The 24,732-nt window shown below is 39.9% G+C and overlaps 1 protein-coding gene across 2 annotated transcripts in view; it reads left to right on the plus strand.

Annotated features, from left to right (window-relative positions):
• LOC126377069 (ABC transporter F family member 4-like) overlaps positions 1 to 24,732 on the plus strand; it is a 53,363-nt gene that overhangs the window by 8,962 nt on the left and 19,669 nt on the right. The window contains exons 2-5 of one of the 2 annotated variants that reach the window (XM_050024706.1): positions 11,772 to 11,828; positions 21,719 to 22,108; positions 22,655 to 22,861; positions 23,578 to 23,646. In XM_050024706.1, the coding sequence (XP_049880663.1) occupies positions 11,778 to 11,828; positions 21,719 to 22,108; positions 22,655 to 22,861; positions 23,578 to 23,646 (717 nt within the window). In that variant the 5' untranslated portion in view covers positions 11,772 to 11,777. The remainder of the gene's footprint in view (positions 1 to 11,771; positions 11,829 to 21,718; positions 22,109 to 22,654; positions 22,862 to 23,577; positions 23,647 to 24,732) is intronic. The other variant, XM_050024707.1, reaches the window with a different exon arrangement.

The following is a 24,732-nucleotide window of genomic DNA, read 5'->3' on the forward strand; positions in this document are numbered from 1 at the left end:
GGTTCTTGGTGTCTGTTTCTGTGGGGTCATTATATGTTATTGTATTTTAGACTGCTAATATTCTTCTCTCTTTAACTCCCCGGGTCATAGAATAAGGAATAATACTACGTATGGAACGGTAATTCTCCGCCCCGCACCAGCGGCTGAGCTAGGTTTACCTCACCCCCTCGGTCTTACTTTAGTCTACAACCGTATGGGCGTCAGACGTCACTCACACAGATGCGCGTGCACGATAACATCAATGTGTAGTGTCTGTGTAAAACGAGGTGTTTTTTATGAAGTGTCCCGGATGTGGTTGTAGGTTTCCATCAGATGATTTAGTGAGGAATGGTGGTTTCTGCATAACTTCTCTCGTCACCTTAACAGGTGGTGTAACGTCCTAATGGTTCTAGTCATAGAGCAATACGGACCTCTTCTGGTTCTGGTGTACCAACGAAAAATCCACCAAACCAAAGAATAATATTAGCATCCTAATATATATTATTTTTTGGCTCAACTCTTTGTCCTATCACGTTCTTATTATCGTGTGGGTTGTGAGGTGGAATTCCAGCCTAATCAACCCTGGTGTCAGGGTTATTATTGAGCCGCCAAAGGCCTCTGACATGGCTCGTGTAACTATTACTCACTTACATCAGTAAGTAGTAACCGGGACCAACGGCTTAACGACCCTTCCGAAGCACGGATCATCTTACTTTAGGACAATCAGGTGATCAGCCTGTAATGTCCTAACCAAAATAGGGTTTACAAAGTGATTTTTGTGATATGTCCCCACCGGGATTCGAACTATCACGTTGGTCTAACAGAAAGCGGTGTTTGATGGACGTTTTTCCAATTTGTTACGACCCTGCCACATCACTTTCTCTTCTTCCTCTCTCATCAAAATCTTCATGTATGCTCTCCGGATAGATAGCACGCACTGTATTAGGCCTACATTCTCAAACCACAGATCGCTGATAAGAGGGGCCCTTCAGATTTCTCTCGAGTTTGAACGCAATAAAGATAACACTTCAAACCGTTGAGAGCAGATCAATGCTTCAAACTCGAGAGCCACTCTGAGTTTCTCTGTGCTGCCGACTGGTTAATATATCTCAATTTTGTCGACGTCGATCATCAGTTGTAACGACGGTCTCCGTGGTCCAGTGGTTCAGCTCACGATCCGGAGTTCCCGGGTTGGAATCCCGGTTATATCAGGAATATGAGACTCACGATAGTTCAACACTGTTGCAAGTGCCATGATCGCGGGACGATTGAACATCGGGAGTCTCATATCTCTGATTAACGCGGTAAGAACCCGGTATTATGTGTTTTAATTATAATAATAACCGCGTATACCTCAAACAATTGCCTATGATAGATTATATGAACCCGCAAATAACGATGCTGCGTACGTTAATTCTGTTCAAGTAGACCCTCAGCTTAACTTCTACAAAATGTATATACTTTTTTTATACACGACTATCATAGACCGGATTTAGGATAATAGAATTACGAAAGCGGTATATAAAACGAAGGTTGTTGGTAGGGCTGGCAGAGGAAGACCTAGAAGGACGTGCAGTGATCAAATTGGAGATGTCCTTAGGAAAGATTTATTTATTTATTTAGTACGATACTCTGAACCGGCGTGCGTGTATGAAGCGATTGATGAATGTGGAGGAAGCAAGAATTGTGTCAGGATCGAAGCAACTGGAATGCCATAGTCTCAGCTTATCCTGGTGGGAAATAGTCGTGAGTTTATGTGTGTGTGTGTACGGCTGTCATAGAGTCTCGAAATATCTATCTATCACAGAATACAGGCCTCAATTTATAATCGAGACAGACGCGGCGGGCTCACAAAAATGTGACCTTGAAACAGAGCAAGGTCACCGAATTGAGATGCCAATTATAGTTGCTAGCTAAAGTATTATAAGTAAATCAGTTGCTAGCCGGTCCATTGTCCATTAGGATTGAGGTATGAGGAGAAGATATTCACAATTATTTATAATTTTTTTTGTAACTAGTGATTTCCCAGAATGACCAGAGATATTCTTATAGTTTCATAGTGAAACTGTGATAATTTTCTTGTCTGCAAAAGCACATGATTCCAGTTAATGTAACAGACTTTTTACTTGCCATGCTTTGTTAAGAGATGAGTAGATAGTTTCCTGAAATATTTATTATTTTTCTATCGTGTGGGTTGTTAGGTAGATAACCAACATCAGCAACCTCCGTCCGAACTCGTGCCGGGACCAACGGCTTAACGTCCCAGCCCCGGCCGCCGTTGGTCCCGGTTACTACTTACTGATGTGAGTACGTAATCGTTACATGAGTCTCGTCAGCGGCCTTTGGCGGCTCAATAATAATCCTGACACCAGGGTTGATGAGGTTGGTCATCCACCTCTCAATCCACACGATAAGAAGAAGCAACCTCAGCAACATGACTCGTTTAGCTATTTTGTATGAGGTACCTGTAATAAATTGTATTAACCTATACTACGTGTACAGTCATGAACAATATCATGTACCCACTTTAGAAGCTTGTCGCACTATCATATTTGACATTTAATGAGACTTGCGGTATAATTTATCAAGTAAGTTAATCTGACATGGTTTACATACAAAGTGTACATTTTAGTACTCCTGACCGTACGTCTCGTAACAATTTAAAAATGAAGTGACAGATATTTTTTCAATCTTGTCTTCATAATCTTATTAGTCATTGAGCAAAAAATTGGCAAGAAAAAAACATATTTTACCCACTTAATTAGCATAGTACGGAGACAATAAGTAGGTATAAATAAATTCAGTATCTAAAGCCGTTCCACAGAGCGGACACTCCGTACAATTTACTCGACTGCGCCTTTACACGTGCGTGTGTGTCAGTGGCCCCGATTCCTGCAAACACCTCCTAATTTTACTTTAAGTTATACCTGTCATTTTCTTATCCGCCGAAAAGGAAAGGGGCAGATGATTGACAGCTCTTAATTTTAGGAAGAATGAGTAAATGAATGAATAACCCGGGCGAATCAAAAATGTATCTCGCTGGTATGCAACCCGTTTGACGTGTGCTGTCAACTTAATTCTGTCGGGTCATTGGCCAATGTAAAATTTTTAGACGGTTGTTTTAGATTTGTGCTTAAAATTGACGTGTGTTCCATAAATTTTATGCTTGTCGATTACCCGTCCCTTTCCTTTTCGGCGGATAAGAAAGTGACAGATATAACTTAAAATTAGATGGTATTTACAGGAATTAGCACCAGTGACCAACTAGGGTCTACGCGAAGTGTACATATGTATCTACCTATCTAGTCGATTAATTGAAAAACACACGGTATGCGTTAATCTATCCATTATCACCGAACACGTGGTTAAACCGCGTGGCGTGGTGAGCCGTATTGCCGTCTAAAAATGGTCGAGCGGACTGTGTAAGTGAAAATTTAACGTAAGATAAATCAACTCATTGGTGTAAGTCCGGTCTAATAGAAAACTCGGTGAAGGTACTTAGTTCATCTCGCGATGGATGTATCTCTGACTACCTGAATTGGGATATAGTGTTATGATTCTTATGATATTAGCTTATGTTATGTAAGCCTGGTACCGGCGATCGAACCAGTGTTCCCTGTTTGAGAAGTATTACGTGGACCTAGAACTAAAACTTATGGCATTAAAAATATATTATATGAGGGAGCGCAGATTTATAACAGCTTGCCAAAAGAAATTAAAAATACTGAAACCATGACTTCTTTTAAGAATAAACTTAAAACCTATATAGCAGCAACGTAACATAATATATACCATAATATATACGTAAAAAATTAAAGTTTTATTAACTAGAGGATTACATATATACCTATTTTTGTATTATTTTCTTTTTATTTTTCTTTTTTTCTTAAGTAGTAATAGCATGTTTGTATAAACTCTTGGATAACTATAAGCTAATATATACTGTCTTAATGTTTCTCATATTAAGTGAATTTGTAATTCTTTTGAGAAATAAAAATCTTTAACCTGAAGTAAGCCGGTTATGTACATAAAACCACAATGACTTTATTACATAATTATCACTGATAAAACGTTAAGCCGTTGGTCCCGGTTACTACTTGGAATGTAGTCGTTACATGAGCCATTTTCGGAGCCTTTGGTGGCTCAATAACACCCCTCACACCAGGGTTGACTGAAAGTCAAATATGTTTTCCGATTAATACCATTGTAATACCATTGTAATACGATTGGAATACCATTGTATTTAAGTCTATAAATTATGTAATACAAACTGGATTAAAAGAAAAGAAAGGAAAACATGAAACAGTAGGACTAGGGCCCTGTGCTGGGAGGTTTTCTGGCCACGTCTTTCCCTCAGCGTTACAGATTCCGATGTGGTAGTAGTTTTACAGCTAGTTACATAATATGTAATTTAATTATGTTTGACGTTCAAAAAGCGCTAACTTTGTAAGCCAATTTTGAAAAATAAATATTTTTTAATTTTGAATTTTTGAATTATTAAACACGTGTTACTACGCATACTATAATTAGCGTGTGGGTGACCAGGTGCTACGGCCTAGGGAGTCAACAGGTGCCCGCAGAGAAATAAGACCGCGCGTCAATCATCCGTAGTGTAGGAGTTTTACGACAAGATAAATCAATAATATACCTGCTACGGTCGAGTGTCGATCGGACCAATTACGTGTCAAATGGCCCAATTTATGAGGGAATTTCCAGGCTACGTTCACCAAAATATAACCGATTTTCTTGTTTTATGCACTTCTGTAGGCTCTGCACGGTAACCGCGCCGCACGCGACGCGAATTATATCGAGGCCTTCGACGTCCGTTCGTTTCGTTTCGTTTGACGTCCATCTACGTAGATAGCATTCGTATCGTTTATTCTTCTTCTTCTTTGCGAGTCGATGGCGATCGAAACTAAATTTTTGCTGACCAATAATTGGCCACGCTTACGGCATTGTCGGTCGAAGCGTTCAATATCATTCGTGCCGCGCGTGGCTTGGTTGTCATGCAGACCCGGCAGGTCTCTGCTGTCTTGTTTTATATTATTTTCGCGAGGTTTGCTGCAAGAAACTCAACTGTTGAGTAAAGCTCGCCTTTGTACTTGTTTATTTCTGTGTGATTTGTTTGTGTGCAAATATAACTTATTAGAACAGTAGAAAGCTACACTACCACTAAACAAAAAACAAAGTCTTTTTTATTAAAGAACGTTTAGGGCCCTGTGTCGAGGTTTTTCTTGCAGCTTCTTTTCGCCGGCTATACAGGTTGTGAGAAGCTGCAGTAGTTTTAGGCGGATGAGACGGTCGTTATGTAAAAATTGACGATTCAAAGTGTAACTATGCTACCTACTGAACGGAAAGGACTTCGTATCAACAGTCTACATGTTGTCTTTGATTACTTGTGGCTCTGCTCATTCCGTTAGGGATAACGGGCGTGAGTTTTGTATGTATGTGTAAAGTTAATATTAAAAAGGGCCAAACTGTCCGTTCATTTAACATTAGTCGAAGCTCGCGCCATCAAACAAGTCATTGATATGCTGTCCACACTCGTTCGAATGCCCAGAGGCTATGTTGAATAGCACTCACTTCCTGTGTATACAGGCTCTTTACACTGCTTCAGACCGCACCAACTTCATTCAACCATAAACAGTAGCTTATTGTTGAAATGTTAGTGTTTGCTTCTATGCTGTTCTGGGAGCAAATAAAAAACATAGAACACGTTCAGCTGCTTGTCTTCCCGGGCATGTCGTAAAAACCGACAGAGGGATTGTGTCCTCTAAATGACGGGCTAATGTTATGGGCGATAGGCTGATCCCTTATCACCATAAGGTTCATCATAATTCATCTTAGGACTTCGTATCAACAGTGGCTGCAAGTTGTGTTTGAGTACTTGTGGCTCTGCGCACCCCATTAGGGATTACGGGCGTGAGTTTATGTATGTATGTATGTTAGTGATACAAACTGCAGTATTTCAATACGGAAATTTTAAGTACGTCATCATCTCCCATTATCCCGTTTTTCACAAGGTTCGCTTACCTAACCTGAATATTTGACAGGTCCGGTTTTTTACAGAAGCGACTGCCTGTCTGACTTTACAACCCAAGCCAAAACCAAGCCAACACAGGTTAGGTCACATACCTCCGAAAATGCATTTCTTATAAATGTGAATTTCCTCACAATGGCCCCGATTCCTGCAAACACCGCCTAATTTTATTTTAAGTTATATCCGTCATTTTCATACCCGTCGAAAAGGAAAGGGACGGATGATTCACAGCTCTTAATTTTAGGAAGAATGAGTAAATGAATGTGTCGGGTTATTGACTGATGTAAAATTTTTAGACGGTTGGTTTAGATTTGTGCTTAAAATTGACGTATGTTTCATAAATTTTATGCTTGTCAATTACCCGTCCCTTTCCTTTTCGGCGGATAAGAAAATGACAGATATAACTTAAAATAAAATTAGATGGTATTTACAGGAATTAGCACCATTGTATACCTTCACTGCTGAGCACGAGATTGTTTATGATCGAAATAAAAGAATAATGTTCTAAATCAGTATTAGTTTAAGGGTGGTATTAACAAACTAATCTCAGCTGAGACTGTCCTCAAGATCATGCTCAAGTCCCTGTTTTTATATAAGAACTGTCACATTGACATGATCTTGAGGGCAGTCTCAAAGCTGAGATTAGTTTATTAATACCACCCTAAGTTTCTTGATAGGATAATAAGTGAATATAAAAATAATTGTGTAAAATAAAAACGCATTATATATAAATATTTAGGTCAATTTATCACTTCTCAAAGGGTTTTCAAGTAACGACGCGTAGGTATTCAATAGTTCTGATAATACAAGGAAAAGCTATCATAATAGTCTGTCTATTACTACTGGTTATTGCGTTATTACCACAATAAAATGAAATTATTGATAGAACGAACGGATCGATGAATGTGGAGGAAGCAAAATATGGTCAGGCTCAAAGCAAATGGAACTCCATTGCGTCTGTTTACCCGGTAGGAAATAGGCGTGAATTTGCACCCTCAGGCCAGTTGTCTTCATTTTTGTATGGGTGAGAACCCACAGCGCTCCCCATTTGTCCGGCCAAGTAATTTCAGGCACTGTACGATCACGAGCATTACTATGTATACACTTTGGTACCATGTCACACACACATTGGTATACTTTGGTTTGTGACCTTCTGACACAGGTGTTTCACACTTACTAGGAGGTCACAACTGCAAATATAATTATGTACCATCTCTGTTAAAGAAATAAATATATTTTATTTTTTTTTTATGTCACATTAGCTTTTTTGACAAATTGAACTGTATGTCTCACTAAATGGCAAATATTATGTTAGTGCGACAGAGTCCTAAAGTGGGTACATTATATTGCTCATGACTGTACGTTACTTGATAACTTATTCAAATGAGATACTTTTTACGAAACGTCAAAAAAATATATTGGAATTTGTATGGGAAATACTGGCGTGTGATGCATTAATAAAAGCGGTCAAGCTCAATATTTAAATAATTCATACGTAAATAAAATTCGAAAATAAGTAAAAAAGTGAAATCGTTTTTAGATAGATTTACACGCACGAGGTACTTACCATTTGCCAATTTAATTAGGAAACGCACATTTAAAACGAAGCAAGTAAATAAATACTTTATATACTTTATAGTTTTTTTTATGTATATTTGTACGCCTGCATGCAGGCCGAACACATCACAACATTGTTATTTAAATTATTTTACCACCGTTTTTGTATTCTATGTGTTCTCGCAAATAAAATGATTTGATTTGAACGCACATACTTTTCTCAAGAAAATAAGTAAGACGCACAAGTGTAGCTTAGAACCGGTCGCGATCTCGCTTAGAAAACGAGGCATCATTAAACCTTTTCTCTGACACTATTCCGTTTCCAACCTCAGCTCAATAGATTAAACTAGCTACGCCCGTTTGACAATAGCAAAGTACAGAAAGGGAGTCTCATATCCCTGATTTAAACGCGGTAAGAACCCGTTATTATGTGTTTTAATTAAAGTACAGAAATTCGCTCCGTAATTTTTTTATTCTATGTGTTAGGTATGGTTTTATGAAAAAAAAAGGGTAAATGCCTATCATTGTTGTTCTTTCACGTGTCTTTTAATTATTATAAGATTGCCAACTTCGAACATGTGGTATTAAGTGTGTTCCTCTAGTTATTAAATGACTTGATGTGTTGCTGTTACACTTTCTTCTCATTTCTTCTTCTCAGCCATAACACCTTGCGAATTGACGTAAATTCAACAATGTTAAATTAACCTTCAACAAGTTTATCCATGATAACTGCGTTTAATAAATGAGTGATTTCTGATTAGCCTAACACGCGCTCCTTTATACTATGCTTTTGGTAAGCGGACTCGGAAATTAAAACCAGAAACACAACGACCAATAATTTATTTAAGATCCATCTTTAAGATCAAAAGCTATTGTCTTTTTTCCAAGATCACTGTCAAACGTCTTGAAAAGTTTCCAAACTATTCAACAAGACCGAACGTAAACAAACTGCTCTTTCTGTGGTTATTTTAGAAGCGAGTGGTAGTTTATAGCACTAATATCTCGGCCCTTGTGTCGCGGCCTCTCTTACTGCTCGGAAAGGTGTAGGGGAGAGGATGAAGCGGGGAATATAGCGGATTACATAACCCTTCATCGTAGTTTCCAAACACCGTCTACTGAAGACGATTTAAACCGTGTTTGTGGTTCACTCGGTTAGTATCATAATTAAAACATTAAAAACAGATAATACCGGGTTCTAACCGAGTTAAAATCATTGATATGATACTCCCGATATATCGACTCTGTTGCAAGTGCCATGATCACGGGGTGACTGAAATATCGGGAGTCGCACATCCCTGATTTTAACTCGGTAAGAACCCGGTATTATGTGTTAAGAACCTGGTAAGAACCTATCCCCGGTCTTCTTCTTATCGTGTGGGTTGTGAGGTGGAATACCAACCTCATCAACCCTGGTGTCAGGGTTATGATTGAGCCGCCAAAGGTCCCTGACATGGCTCATATAACGATTACTCACTTACATCAGTAAATAGTAACCGGGACCAACGGCTTAACGTGCCTTCCCAAGCACGGATCAGTCTGTAACGTCATAATCAGACTAGGTATCACAAAGTGATTTTTGTGATATGTCCCCACCGGGATTCGAACCAGGGCCCTCCGGACCGTGAGTCCAACACTCAACCACTGGACCACAGAGGCCGTTATCCCCGTTAAGAACCCGGTATTGTGAGTTTTAATTATGATTTGAAAAGTGTCTATGAGGTAATTTAGTTCGTGAAATACTACCAACAGATTCATAAACTCACGCTCATGATCCCTAATGTGGTGGGCAGCGCCATAAATGATTAGACAGAATACAACTTGCAAAACACTTTCTTTTTCTTAACCAAACGTAAAGAATATTCTGTATATGTTTGTGGTTGTTTTAGTACCTACCATGATTTTAATCTCTGATCAAGCATTCGTTAAAATAGAAATTATAATCACTAGATGGCACCACATGTTTATGAAGTATTATATTAACCGCGAAGGCAAAGTTCAATCGCATTATCTGATAATTGAATTCAATTTTGCTTGGCTGAAAAATACTTTTAAAAACACGATCGCCGCTTGTTTATTTTTTATTCGTAAGGAGGTAAATATAAAAATACATTATCCATCAATATCAATCAATCATAAAATCACTTGTACCACACGTAAATTTAAATGTGTGTGAACGCGAGTTCATTGACCCGCGCTGCGCCATAGATCTATGAGTTGATTAGACATGTACTAATTACTTACACTGAAATGCGAATGGCATTCCAATACTACCTTAAATTTACCTTTTAATTAAATGGCGAGTAACGACCTCCGTGGACCAGTGGTTAAAGCGTTGGTCTCACGATCCGCAGGTCCCGGGTTCAAATCCCGGTGGGGACATATCACAAAAATCACTTTGTGATCCCTAGTTTGGTTAGGACATTACAGGCTGATCACCTGATTGTCCGAATGTAAGATGATCCGTGCTTCGGAAGGCACATTAAGCTGTTGGTCCCGGTTACTACTTACTGATGTAAGTAAGTAGTCGTTACATGAGCCATGTCAGGGGCCTTTGGCGGCTCAATAGTAACCCTGACGCCATTGATGGGGTTGGTAATCCACCTCACAACCCACACTATAGAAGAAGAACGCTATAAGAATATTGGTAACTGACAAATCATAAGTGAAATGGTAACAACCAAACACAGTCACTTTCGCATTTAAAATATTACTATAAATTATTTTATCTACCATCCTCACGTTTCTCTGCGGACCCCGTAACTAACGTAGCATGTTAAAATCTTGATTCTGCCAATATAATGTTATCTTCACAGCTAGACTGTGTAGGTTTAGAAATCTACGAGACCTACTTAGCGTTTGTTGACTTGTTCCTGTGCCTATAGGTATAAATAAAGCTATGAATAATATTAAACTTACTCGCCGAAGTCGCACAGATGTCGTCAAATTAGTATTGTCAAGTCGGAAGACATATTTAGCATATAAATTTATCTTTAGGTGTAAAAATAATAAGTTAATTTCTTGTATCGTGTGGGTTGTGAGGTGGAGTACCAACCTCATCAACCCTGGTGTTACTATTGAGCCGCCAAAGGCCCCTGACATGGCTCATGTAACGACGGCTTATCATCTTACTATTATATTTCGTCGCTTCATTCTTCAGATATAATAACGAACTTCTAAGTTCCATCATTATTATATGGGTCGCTTCATTCGAAGATATAATAATTTACCAGGTAGTTTCTTTACCTTGCATGGCAACATTCGCACGAAAAAGAATGTTGCCATCCAAGTTAAAGAAACTACGACTCACATAATAATGATCGAACTTCACTTAGAACTTCACTTAGAAGTTCGTTTGATCATCTAAAATAAGTTAATAACACAAGCTCGCGACTATATCCCAATTGGAGCAGTCAGAGGTACATCCATAGCAAGATGAACTAAGTACCCACACCTCACCGAAGTTTCTGTTAGACGAACATGATAGGTCGTGAGCCGTATCGCCGTCTGTAATGGTCGGATAAACCGTGTTAGTGAATACTGCACTTAAAAAAATGTTATTAAAAATAATTAAAATACATAATTCATTCATTTAATATTAATAAATAAAAAAGCTACATGTCTCCAGATTACAATATCTATGGCACTTTTTTGATTATCACAATTACTAAGTACGTACTATGTTGACGACTGTTACGTCTTATGAATATTATGAGGTCCACTTTTCAAATTCCATCCACATTCCAGTCTAGTATAATTGTATTTTAAACACTGAAAATCTTAGAAATAATTTTTTTTGTCGTAAAGAGACAATATTAATCGAGTTACATTTGGAAGTGTACTGAACTGACACTACGGCAATGTTCTCAGCCGTCGCGGCATGAGAAGGGAATCGCGCGCGGCGATAATTAACTAAATTATATCGAGAGCTCTGACCAATAGTCGTACCCATGGTATAAGAAAACCTGCGGGCCTAGCACCATAAGCACGCGACTCTTTCTCGCCGCGACAGAGATCGTCTGTCTCTTTCTGTGCAGTACTGTGAGAGAGTGACGGGTGACGTATGTCGAGGCGAGAAAGAGTCGCGCGCTTACGGTGCTAAGCTCGCAGGTACGCTGCATGCAGAGCCTGCAGGATGATAAACCTTCATCATTACGAATTTTATTTTACATACTAACAATATATTTTTTGTTTCCAGGTAAATATGAGTCAAATAGTGACGCGTAAGGGTGGTGTGACGGATGAAAAGGACAAGGTAATTAGCTAATTAGAAAAAAATAATGTAAAATCCATTCTGCTACTGCACAAAGGGGCAACTATACTCCATCATATATGTAGTATAGTATAGTTGTCCCTTACTATAACTACATATCGTCTCCTTATACTGAAAACAACGTAAGCGCATTTTTTTTTAAAGTAACAAAACCTCGATTTCTTTCGATTAATATCATAACAACATACATAAACTGTCTATATACCTCGATATATACGCTGGGCACAGGCTTTGGCGCAGGGTATGAAGCATACTCCACGACGCTGCTACACTGCGGGTTCGTGGAGGCATTTGGGCTAGTAGCACCAACGGCTCAACGTGCCTTCCGAAGCACGGAATCATCTTACTTTTTCGGACAACCAGGTGATTCAAACCAAGGACAGTCTCACGAAGTGATTTTCGATAGTTTCCCCATCGGAAATCGAACCCGGACCTCCAGATTTAATGAATATCAATCTGGGAAAAATTGACACCACACATTTTTACCTGGATTAAAATTAGTTTGTCTATTGCGAGGTTTTGTTAGCAAAAATCACTTTCAAATGTGATTTTTCAAAATGGCGCGTACGCATTTTTCACTACAAAGCGTCGTTACGGGTTATTCGGCAGTAAGCTACCTTATAATACTTATTAAGTACTTGTTTGTCTGCCTACCCCATTCGAGATTCCAGCCACAAGTAGCTAATTTAGTAAATATTTAGCTAAATAGATAACAAAATATAGTATTAAACATAACATAAACTGCCTATATACGTCCCACTGCTGGGCACAGGCCTCCCCTCATTCAACCGGAGGGTGTATGGAGCATACTCCACCACGCTGCTCCACTGCGGGTTGGTGGAGGTGTTTTTACGGCTAATAGCCGGGACCAACGGCTTAACGTGCCCTCCGAAGCACGGAATCATCTTACTTTTTCGGACAATCAGGTGATTCAAGCCTGAAAAGTCCTTACCAAACAAAGGACAGTCTCACAAAGCGATTTCGACAATGTCCCCATCGGGAATCGAACCCGGACCTCCAGATCGTAATCGCATAACGCTCTAACCACTAGACCACGGAGGCTTAATAACATTAAAAGTAATTTAGCAATGAAAGAGGTTTCCGTTTTGTCCTTGATAACGTAAGTACAATGGGCTCATTCAACACCTGTGCTTGGTACGAGATGGACGTCTTGACGTGGCTGGAGTCATGTGACTATCACGTAAGTGTAAATAGACGATTATTTTTTACTATAAAACTAGTTTCCTGCTCGCGCCCTCGCTCGCGTGGTATTGTGACTGCGTTAAGTTATAAACATAACATATGTAACGAAGCATTTCGGACCAACGAGCCTTGTAGCGACATCTAGTGGTTTCTTGCGATATAACGTTGTTTTTATATTTTACCCGCAGGAAATCACAGATGGCGCTGCAGGGTTATCGATGGGCCCGAATATTTTTAATTATTTTATTTTCTTCAAAATTTGGTATATTAAAATTATCTGCAACATTTATTTTTGATATATTATAATTATATTGTTTAAATTTTGGGATCAAACAAGTCGATCGATTGTTGTCGTTGATTCGGCGAATTTATGGTTTGGTAGATTTTTTCTAGTTTGGCAACTTTGTTCGTGGTTCTTGTGTCAGACTGACAGCTGGCTGAGCTGAGAGACAGGTTATGGATAGTGGGGACGTCGCGAGAGCGCCGGAGACTCCACTGCCGTAACAATAATGTGGGCAAATTAAAAGCCACGATTTATCGGCGACATCAAGAGCCGATGTCTCGATTTAAATAAACAACTTAACCGAGATGGTGAGTCCTCGCAATTCTTCGTGCATATTTTTGCACCAACTTTGTGATAACCTCGAGGTCCTTGTTTTCAGCAACATCACTGAAATCCCATCGCCTAAGGTCCAGTGGGTGGGTTTAGGTTTCATCCGAGCGATGCCCAACTATCCCGGATGAACCTGTAAGTTATTTTCTTTGTTTTACACTCGTGAGTTGCATTGCCACGCTGTCAGCTGAACCACATGCTAATCATTGCCATTCCTTGTTGCAGATGGGGTTTTTGTTTTCTTTAAGTTTTTAACGTTTTAAAGTTTTAACGTTTTGCAAGTTTTTAACGTCTAACGTTTTGCTAGTTTAAAGTAAGAAGAAGTTTATGATTGGATCAGACTATTTCAACAAATTTTGTGAATGAAGATTGCTACTGTTTTCTTCTGCGTTTGCAAGTTATTTCAAGCTTCATTTCGGCGGAGCTTGCCTTGGTTGTTTGCACGTCGAAGCTTTCCTTTGTGCGGCGCGCATGTGGATGTGCCGCGCCTCTCCTTTTGTCAACACTCCGGATAAGGCCCGGTGAAGGTCTGCGAGGTTGACCGGTGGACGTGCAGCCCGCCAGCTGCGTAACAGTTGGCCCGCTGCGCCGCCATCGTCTAGCACGCCCTGGCCTGAGCCGGCCTCAACTCATCACCTGTACGGTATTCCGGAACGCCTCAGGTAGGCCTGATAGTCGGAGGTCCTCGAGTAAGTGAGGTGCCTACAGGTATACGGACAGTGTTTTAAACAGAGTGATATCCCATGGTTGTAACGGAGTGACAATTAACCTGACGGACCAAAGCGCGACCTGTCTCCCTCCATAGGGTTTTTACCTGCCCATGGTTGTACTGTAATAATTATAACTGTAAAATATACATTGTACAAATTCAAGGGAGTTTTCTTTGTCTCATGCTCACCGGTCTATAACATCTAGCTGTGCCCTTCAGGTAAACACCACTTTATAAATTTTCTGAAACATATCTGCATTTTCATAACACCTTTTTCTATTTTACCTACCTTCCTATAAGGTAGTCAAAAATCTAGTGTTTCAGTGGCGCCCAACGTGGGGCTCCTGCTCGCCAACAACGGCTCATGGACATGTTGTTTGGACACCCTTTCTGCAGTGACGTAACTAAAGGCATGATATTCGTGTACATCGACGACATTATAGTAGTTGCTGAAGATCTAGAAACGCACATACTTCTTTTAAAAAGGCTTCACGAAAGAATACAGAGCGCCAATTTAACAATCAACTTTGAGAAGAGCAAATTCTTCCGTAGCTCCTTAAAATATCTGGGTTATGTAGTGGATGAGTTTGGCCTTAGGACCGATCCCGATAAGGTTCGTGCTGTTCTGGAGTTCCCGGTACCCAAAAATCCGAAAGAACTAAAAACCTTTCTAGGTGTTTGTTCTTGGTACCGTAGATTTATCAGGAATTTCTCCACCATTGCGGCACCCTTACACGCTCTTACCAGCTCAAAAACTAAATTTATCTGGAACCAGGATGCAGAAAACGCTTTTGTCACTTTAAAAAACACATTAGTTTCAGCTCCAATTTTAGCCTGCCCTGATTTTAGTAAACCATTTTCAGTTCACTGCGATGCATCGAATTTTGGCGTAGGAGGTGTGTTAGCGCAGAATATTGATGGCCATGACCGCCCTATCGCTTATATCAGCAGATCCCTTAACAAAAACGAACGTAACTATAGTGCTACCGAAAGGGAGGCGTTAGCAGTTGTGTACGCGGTTGAAAAATTTGAACCATATTTAGGTAGTAGACCATTCACCGTCGTAACCGATCACGCTTCGCTTAGGTGGTTCATGAATTTAGAGAATCCTACGGGACGCTTAGCTCGTTGGGGTTGTAGGTTATCCCAATTTAATTTTACAATCGAGCATAGGAAAGGGAAGGATAATGTCGTCCCTGATGCCCTCTCACGATTGCTGCATGTGGATGCCATCGATGCTCCAAATGCAGGAACCGGTGATGAGTGGTATGATAAGGTTTTCTCTGGTTGTACGGCTTATCCCAAAAATTATCCCAATTATCGCGTCGAAAATGGTACTCTTCTACGATACAGCAAGGGTAAGTATGCCCTGACTCAGGAGTTTGATTGGAAGATTGTTGTGCCAAAGTCAAACCGTCTGCAGGTCATGTCCGAAAACCACGAACCACCGACCTCGGCACACCTCGGAGTGTTTAAAACGCACCGTAGGTTGTGTTTGAGGTATTTCTGGCCAGGAATGTACCGCGACGTGCTTGATTTTGTCAACAAATGTAGTATTTGTTCCGCTTATAAGCACAGGACCAAACTCACTCCTGGGATCATGGGTCAGCCTAAGCAATGCTATAGGCCGTTTCAAGCTGTATCCGTAGATTTGGTAGGACCTCTTCCACGATCACGTTCGGGTTACATGCACCTTTTAGTAGTAACATGCTGTTTTTCAAAGTACACCATGTTATTTCCACTTCGTCGAGCGACTAGTGCTGCAGTAGCTAAAAACTTTGAGAATTATGTGCTTCTAGCTCACGGGATTCCTGAAACCGTAATTACCGACAATGGGGTTCAATTCACGGGATCAGAATTCAGTGGCCTTCTCAAGAAGTACAATATTCCACGAGTTCACTACGGGCCTAGGTACACGCCACAGATTAACATGGTGGAAAGGTACAACAAAACAGTCATGACAGCTGTTTCGTCTTATGTAGCTGACGATCATAGGACATGGGATCTTCATTTATTTAAGGTGCAGTTTGCATTAAATAGTGCGGTGAACGAAACCACTGGGTTTAGTCCTTTCTTTTTAGTCCATGGCCGGGAACCCATTATTAACGGTTCTTTTTACAAAAATGATGACAGGGAATATGAGGTCTCTATGCCAAGGGACGAGTATGCGGGTGAATTTGGGGTCCTTCGGGATATTTTTAATAAGGTTCGGGTTAATATAGAGAAGGCTCACGCGACGAACGCGAAGTACTACAACCTGCGACGCCGTAACGTCAATACTTTGCGCGAAGGGCAAGTAGTGTGGCGAAAAACGTACGTACAGAGTGACGCCGCAAATTTTAAAGCCTCGAAACTTGCCCCAAAATACGAGCAGTGCGTAGTTAAAAAGGTCTTGTCACCCTTAGTATACGAATTGGTTTCATTTAGTGGCAAGAACTTAGGTTCTTGGCATATAAAAGATTTAAAAATTTAATTTTCAAATTGCCCCGTGTTCCCCTAGTCATATTTTTTTTAAAACAAAATTTACCGGCTTGGATCATTGTTTTTGGCTCAATTTAAATTTACGTTTATAAAGAAAGTTACATAAATTATGTCTTTCTTGGTTAGCTTTAATAACATTTTTTTTATAGAAATATAAAACATTGGTGTGCTTACTTGTGTCGTAATAGACCTAGTAACAACCTTTTTATAACAAACACGTTTTATTGAAGTAGTCTTTTGATTTTTAAAATCACTAGATTTACTAAGATTTTATAAATGTTTTATGTTTAATGTTTTTTGGTTTTAGTGTGTTTATGTGTGCGCTGATAAAGGCCCATGCACACTAGCGTCTGCAACGCAGCGTTTTTATGAACGCCCAATATAGCGTTTCATATTTTTATGTTTTTTTTGTTTAGGCGGTTATAGCCAAATATTTAGTATAGTTTTTTATTATTCATGTTGCTCGTGTCAACATTTTTTTTTTTAGGAATTATGGTAGCCATTTGTTAGGTATTAATTTTTAAAATAGGAAACCTCATTAGGTTAACCAAATTTTTCCTTTTCGACGGAGCGGGTAGTGACTCCTTAAATAAGCCTCTAACAACTGTTGTTTTGTTTTTTGTCTTTGTCTTTAGAAAGGGGTTATCGAGTGACACTAAGATAGTCGTCAGCTCAACAGGGGTATGAATGTGGGTAACATCCAGTGAAATGGATACTGGGTGCTACTATATGAAAGAAGTGAAAGGATGGTGATGAATAACAGGTCGGGGTAATTGTTGTGCTTAGGGTTGTGCTGTTTATATGTTTGAGTTGTGCTTCGTTACGTTTTTATTATGAATTGTTTTGTCGTCTTGTTTTGTAGTCTCGTCTTTAGAGACAGTTTTTTTTAATTTAGACTGGTTGTGCGCTCCAGGCTCTATGGCTGAGGGCAGCCGTGTTTCTCACCCAGTTCGAAACCTCTCGTGGGTAGGGGGGTATTGTAACGAAGCATTTCGGACCAACGAGCCTTGTAGCGACATCTAGTGGTTTCTTGCGATATAACGTTGTTTTTATATTTTACCCGCAGGAAATCACAGATGGCGCTGCAGGGTTATCGATGGGCCCGAATATTTTTAATTATTTTATTTTCTTCAAAATTTGGTATATTAAAATTATCTGCAACATTTATTTTTGATATATTATAATTATATTGTTTAAATTTTGGGATCAAACAAGTCGATCGATTGTTGTCGTTGATTCGGCGAATTTATGGTTTGGTAGATTTTTTCTAGTTTGGCAACTTTGTTCGTGGTTCTTGTGTCAGACTGACAGCTGGCTGAGCTGAGAGACAGGTTATGGATAGTGGGGACGTCGCGAGAGCGCCGGAGACTCCACTGCCGTAACAATAATGTGGGCAAATTAAAAGCCACGATTTATCGGCGACATCAAGAGCCGATGTCTCGATTTAAATAAACAACTTAACCGAGATGGTGAGTCCTCGCAATTCTTCGTGCATATTTTTGCACCAACTTTGTGATAACCTCGAGGTCCTTGTTTTCAGCAACATCACTGAAATCCCATCGCCTAAGGTCCAGTGGGTGGGTTTAGGTTTCATCCGAGCGATGCCCAACTATCCCGGATGAACCTGTAAGTTATTTTCTTTGTTTTACACTCGTGAGTTGCATTGCCACGCTGTCAGCTGAACCACATGCTAATCATTGCCATTCCTTGTTGCAGATGGGGTTTTTGTTTTCTTTAAGTTTTTAACGTTTTAAAGTTTTAACGTTTTGCAAGTTTTTAACGTCTAACGTTTTGCTAGTTTAAAGTAAGAAGAAGTTTATGATTGGATCAGACTATTTCAACAAATTTTGTGAATGAAGATTGCTACTGTTTTCTTCTGCGTTTGCAAGTTATTTCAAGCTTCATTTCGGCGGAGCTTGCCTTGGTTGTTTGCACGTCGAAGCTTTCCTTTGTGCGGCGCGCATGTGGATGTGCCGCGCCTCTCCTTTTGTCAACACTCCGGATAAGGCCCGGTGAAGGTCTGCGAGGTTGACCGGTGGACGTGCAGCCCGCCAGCTGCGTAACAGTTGGCCCGCTGCGCCGCCATCGTCTAGCACGCCCTGGCCTGAGCCGGCCTCAACTCATCACCTGTACGGTATTCCGGAACGCCTCAGGTAGGCCTGATAGTCGGAGGTCCTCGAGTAAGTGAGGTGCCTACAGGTATACGGACAGTGTTTTAAACAGAGTGATATCCCATGGTTGTAACGGAGTGACAATTAACCTGACGGACCAAAGCGCGACCTGTCTCCCTCCATAGGGTTTTTACCTGCCCATGGTTGTACTGTAATAATTATAACTGTAAAATATACATTGTACAAATTCAAGGGAGTTTTCTTTGTCTCATGCTCACCGGTCTATAACATCTAGCTGTGCCCTTCAGGTAAACACCACTTTATAAATTTTCTGAAACATATCTGCATTTTCATAACACCTTTTTCTATTTTACCTACCTTCCTATAAGGTAGTCAAAAATCTAGTGTTTCACATAACATCAAGAATGTAGCCCCAATGTAGGCAGGAGTCTATAAGACACCCAGCTATTTTTTAAGTCCCATGGAATAGGGGGCGAGTCTATTGCCATTAACCAAGCACATATCTAAACAAATAGGTTATATTACATTTCGAAAGTACAGTCATGAGCAATATCATGTACCTACTTTAGAACCCTGTCGCACTATCATATTTGACATTTAATGAGACTTACGGTTCAATTTGTTAAAAAAGTTAATGTGACATGGTACTAAAGTGTATATTAATGCTCGTGACCGTACTCTAACCTAACGTGATTAGAATCACAGCAGAACAGAGGTATCATGGCCTAGTGCAAACGGAACGACAGTCTCTCGCGCTAAAAGTGCACAGCTTATGAAAGAGATAAGAGATAACTATCTTCTATCGTGTTGGTTGTGAGGTATCCACCTCACAATACCAACTTCATCAACCCTGGTGTCAGGGTTACTATTGACTATTGAGCAGCCAAAGGCCCCTGACATGACTCATATAACGATTAAGTACTTACATCAGTAAGTAGTAACCGGGACCAACGATACCTATCTCTTGTAGTGCAAGGTGGCCCATGAAACCCCAACTATGTGCCAATTTTCGTAAAAATCCGTCTAACAGTTTAGGCGGGAAATGGTAGGAGTTAGACAGTTACCTTTGCGTTTATGCATAAATCTAAATATATAAAAGGAGAAACTGACTGATTCACTGACTGACATATCAACGCACAGCCTAAACGGCTAAACGTAGACTAGACACTTGAAATTTGGAAGGGACGTAGCTTAGGTACCGTAGAGGTGCACTAAGAAAGGAATTCCCGAAATTCCCACGGGAACGGGAATTAGCGGGAAAAAAATGTTGTATGAAAAAATCTAAAGTGCATTAGTTAGTTGCTTGAAATTTGACATGCACTCTCACACACACAAAGATCCCTCTTTTATAACACGCCACGCGGACGAAGTCGCGGGCAAAAGCTAGTATAATACATTGATATACAACATCAATGGTATAATATAACTTAGGTTTTACCGTTAAAACTCCCGTAGCATAGTTACACTTGTCGATTCAACACCATTTTTAAGTTTAGGTAACTTTGTTCTAACTTCAATAGAACTGCTTTAAAACTATATTCGAACTGCAATGAGGGACTTTCCAGGTTACGTTCCCGAAAAAAACATATAGATGGCGTTGTGCAGATTTAACGTGATAATTACCTATTTTCTTATTAATCGGGTACATAATTATTCAAAAATACAATGTAATGGCAGAAGTATATATTGTTGCTTGATATTTGAATCACGTTATGTATAGAATTACGTTGCTACCTATATTGCTTATTTTTATTTTGATCAGAATAATAATGGGTGGTAGATGTAATTGTGTCTGGGTGTAATAAAAAGGGTCATCATTTATACCCAGAGCTTACATGGAACAGATTAAAGAAAAGGTTAACGTCGTGTCTTATAGGGAAATCAAGGAATTGTCCTTTGATAGACTGGAATGGAAAATGCTACACCGACAAGAGCGTGGCTCTTAAATTCATGATGATGAATTTATACCCAAAAACAAAGATAATACATGCGTATTATGTCTGTTATCCATGAAATTAGAAGGTTAAACAAAGGGAAATCTGTACAGCGCCATCTGTATTGTTTTTGACGAATGTAGCCTGGAAAGTCCCTAATTTGACAGTGGTCTTGCTGTCAAAAATTCAGTCGGTCTGTCAATACCTTTATCGACTTCTTCATGGTGTATCGGTTTTTTATTCTTCATTGACGTTCAAAACATTCCATCAGTGTTTGGAATGAAAGGGCTGTGAGGGTTGTGAGGTGGACGACCAACCTCATCTACCCTGGTGTCAGGGTTATTATTGACCCGGCAAAGGCCCCGACATGGCTCATGCAACGACTGCATACTTACATCAGTAGTAACCGCGACCAACAGTTTAACGTGCCTTCCGAAGCACGAATCATCTTACTTTCGGACACTCGGGTGCTCAGCCTGTAATGTCCTAACTAAACCAGGGCTCACATAGTGATTTTTGTGATATGTCCCCACTGAGATTCGAACCAAGGACCTCTGGATCGTGAGCCCAACACTCGCAGAGATAAGCAGCTGAACGCAGTACAGTAGGAAAACATTTTAAGAAACGAGTTATCTTATTAAATTACACGAATTAATTTGATTGGATGTCATTATATATCTTCATTATCATAACTATTAAAATATAATTATTAAAAAGGTTATTTATTTTTTATTTTTACGAAGTTTTTACCTGCTACTAATTACACTTTGTTTAATTTTAAATTATATTATTTGTTACAGAGCCGGACGGACAGTCCAGTGAAAGAGATGAAAAAGAAAATGGCCGCCAACGCAGAGAAGGAAAAACAAGCCGCGGAGAAGAATTCGGAGAAGGTAGATAAAACTACAGAGAAACCGAAACAGACAGAGAAACCCGCAGAGAAACCGAAACCGACAGAAAAATCAGCGGACAAACCAAAACAACCTGAAAAATCAGTGGAGAAAACGAAACAATCGGAAAAGGCCGCAGATAAACCGAAACAGAATGAGAAACACACAGAAAAACCAGCAGACAAGAGTACAGATAAGAAAGTGGAGAAGAATGGAGTTGACAATAAAAAGACAGAGACAAAAGACAATAAAAAAGAAACGCAAGAGAAGAAGGAAGATAAAGTAGAGAAAAATGGAAAGGTAAGCAAATTGGTTTGAAAATTTGTGATGTGGTTTTTGCCAATACACATTCAAAATATTTATTTCAGAAACTAGTCCATATTTTGTTAGTAACAAAAAGCTTAACCTAGTATTAATAACAGATTCGAAAGACGACAACATAAAAATAAGCTACATGACGCCGGCCCGAATCACCGAAGCCGCGGGCAGCTATGTAACAGCGTGCAATCGCACCCAGCGGTTCAGCAGCAATACACAATACACATTTTTTTATTTTAAACATATTTTTTAAAGCAACAGTTTTTATAAAGAGAGTGTTATGCATGTGTTGAGATTGCAACCATCCCTTTATAGTATTAAACATTTTTTTTAGCTACTTATGAAATGAAATGAAACTTGGGGACCGGAGAGTTGCCCCTCTATTCGTAGTGTTATTTGTGTAAAGTGCGGGACCGATCGTCGTGGAGATCCTTGGGGAAGGCCTATGCCAAGCAGTGGGCGTCGTACGGCTGTTGATGATGATGACGTAGTGTTATTCCTTATTCTATGACTTAACTAACACCACAGGCTGACACGAAGAAGAACGGGGCACCCAAACAGAATGGGAAACACAACGGTGAGACCAACGGAGTATTCGAAGAGACCGCGAGTGAAGACGAGGTGATCGAGATAGCTGATGAAGAGTTCCCCGAGCTCGCGTATGATGAGGGCTCTGACACTGAAGCCGCTACTCCTGAGAGCGCGCCCAGTCGCAGCGCCACCAGGAGGTCCCAGGTGGGTGCAGAGCTGGTATCAGGGCATGCTGTAGTGTGTAGCTTATAAGTGGTGGTAGAAACGCGATTGAATAGCAAGTTGACTATCTAAATAATAAAATGACTATGGCAAGAGTAAATTGACTATCTAAATAACAAGTTGATTATCAAAAGAGTAAGTTGACTGTCTAAATAGCAAGATGACTATCTAAATAACAAATTGACTATCAAAAGATCAGGTTGACTATCTAAATAACAAGTTGACTATCGAAGGAGTGAACTGTCTTAAGTAGCAAGATGACTGTATAATGACAGACCGACGGAAGAAATAGTGAGTAGAAACACAGTGAATGAGATAGCGGACGAGGAATTCCCTGTGCTGAAGTTATTAAACAGAGAAATTACAGAATTACAGAATTACAAAATTATTGAATATTCCAATGACTTAATTTTAAAGAAGAAAATATAATACTCTAAAGCACTATACAAAATGTCCGTTAATTAAAAAAAATGGTTTGAGTTCGAGACCTCTTGTTTCTAAATTTAAAATCTGTTACGGAATACCGATATAGAACTTGAGTACGCAGCTTGTCCGTTGTAAATAATAAATACGAAATTACCTCATCTTACCTTCTGCTTCCTTCATAATACAGTCGTCGACAGAAGTGCCCAAACACCGGACCACTTTAGTCGCCGACTGTCCATCACCATCACACACTAACAGGCATGTCATTAAAGGTGAAGGCGACACGAACCCCGGAAACTCCACAACCGGCCGCTGAAAAACCGGCGGAGGCTTCTGATGATGTAAGTGCTACTATTAATTGTTTAACTTTCTAACGATGACTTCTCTTACTAGCACTTCCTCATTAGTAACGGCCTCCGTGGTCCAGTGGTTGAGCGTTGGGCTCACGATCCGGAGGTCCCGGGTTCGAATCTCGGTGGGGACATATCACAAAAATCACTTTGGGATCCCTAGTTTGGTTAGGACATTACAGGCTGATCACCTGATTGTCCAAAAAGTAAGATGATCCGTGCTTCGGAAGGCACGTTAAACCGTTGGTCCCGGTTACTACTTACTGATGTAAGTAAGCAGTCGTTACATGAGCCATGTCAGGGACCTTTGGCGGCTCAATAGTAACCCTGGCACCAGGGTTGATGAGGTTGGTAATTCACCTTGCAACCCACACGATAGAAGAAGATTAGTAACTCTTTCAGTCCAACTTATTCTTTCCGTCCTCCTCCAACACCACATTTCAAAGGATCACAATTATTCATAAAATCGGTGTCATATGCATGCAAAATAAATATTACATTGTTATTTCCTATGCCGACATTGGAAAGCGGCTGTGTACACAATATTAACATAAATTAACCAATTGCATTCAATTTTCCCAATTCTGTCACAATTCTGACCTCAATAATGTATGCAAATCCTTGAATAATATGAATTCATATCATAATTAATGCGCAATATTCACAATAGGCAATGACGAATTGTCTACTAAATTACTGTCGTAATTGTGTATACATACATACATAAACAGCCTATGTACGTCCCACTGCTGGGCACAGGCCTCCCCTCAATCAACCGGGGGTATGGAACATACTCCACCACGCTGCTCCAATGCGGGTTGGTGGAGGTGTTTTTACGGCTAATAGCCGGGACCAACGGCTTAACGTGCCCTCCGAAGCACGAAATCATCTTATTTTCGGTGGAGTAATAGCCATTCTTCTCTTCTTTCCGTCAAATCCTTCACCTCCTGATATGACACGACCGTCTCTTTTATTTGTTTCATAAATGTTCTCCTAGGTCTACCTCTTTCCTTCAATTTTTCCTTCTATGATGTTCTTTATAAACGAATCGTGTCGTATCAGCCAAAAATATATAAT

This window comes from Pectinophora gossypiella, chromosome 22 (genome assembly GCF_024362695.1).
Source record: "Pectinophora gossypiella chromosome 22, ilPecGoss1.1, whole genome shotgun sequence".
Taxonomy (NCBI): Eukaryota; Metazoa; Arthropoda; class Insecta; order Lepidoptera; family Gelechiidae; genus Pectinophora; species Pectinophora gossypiella.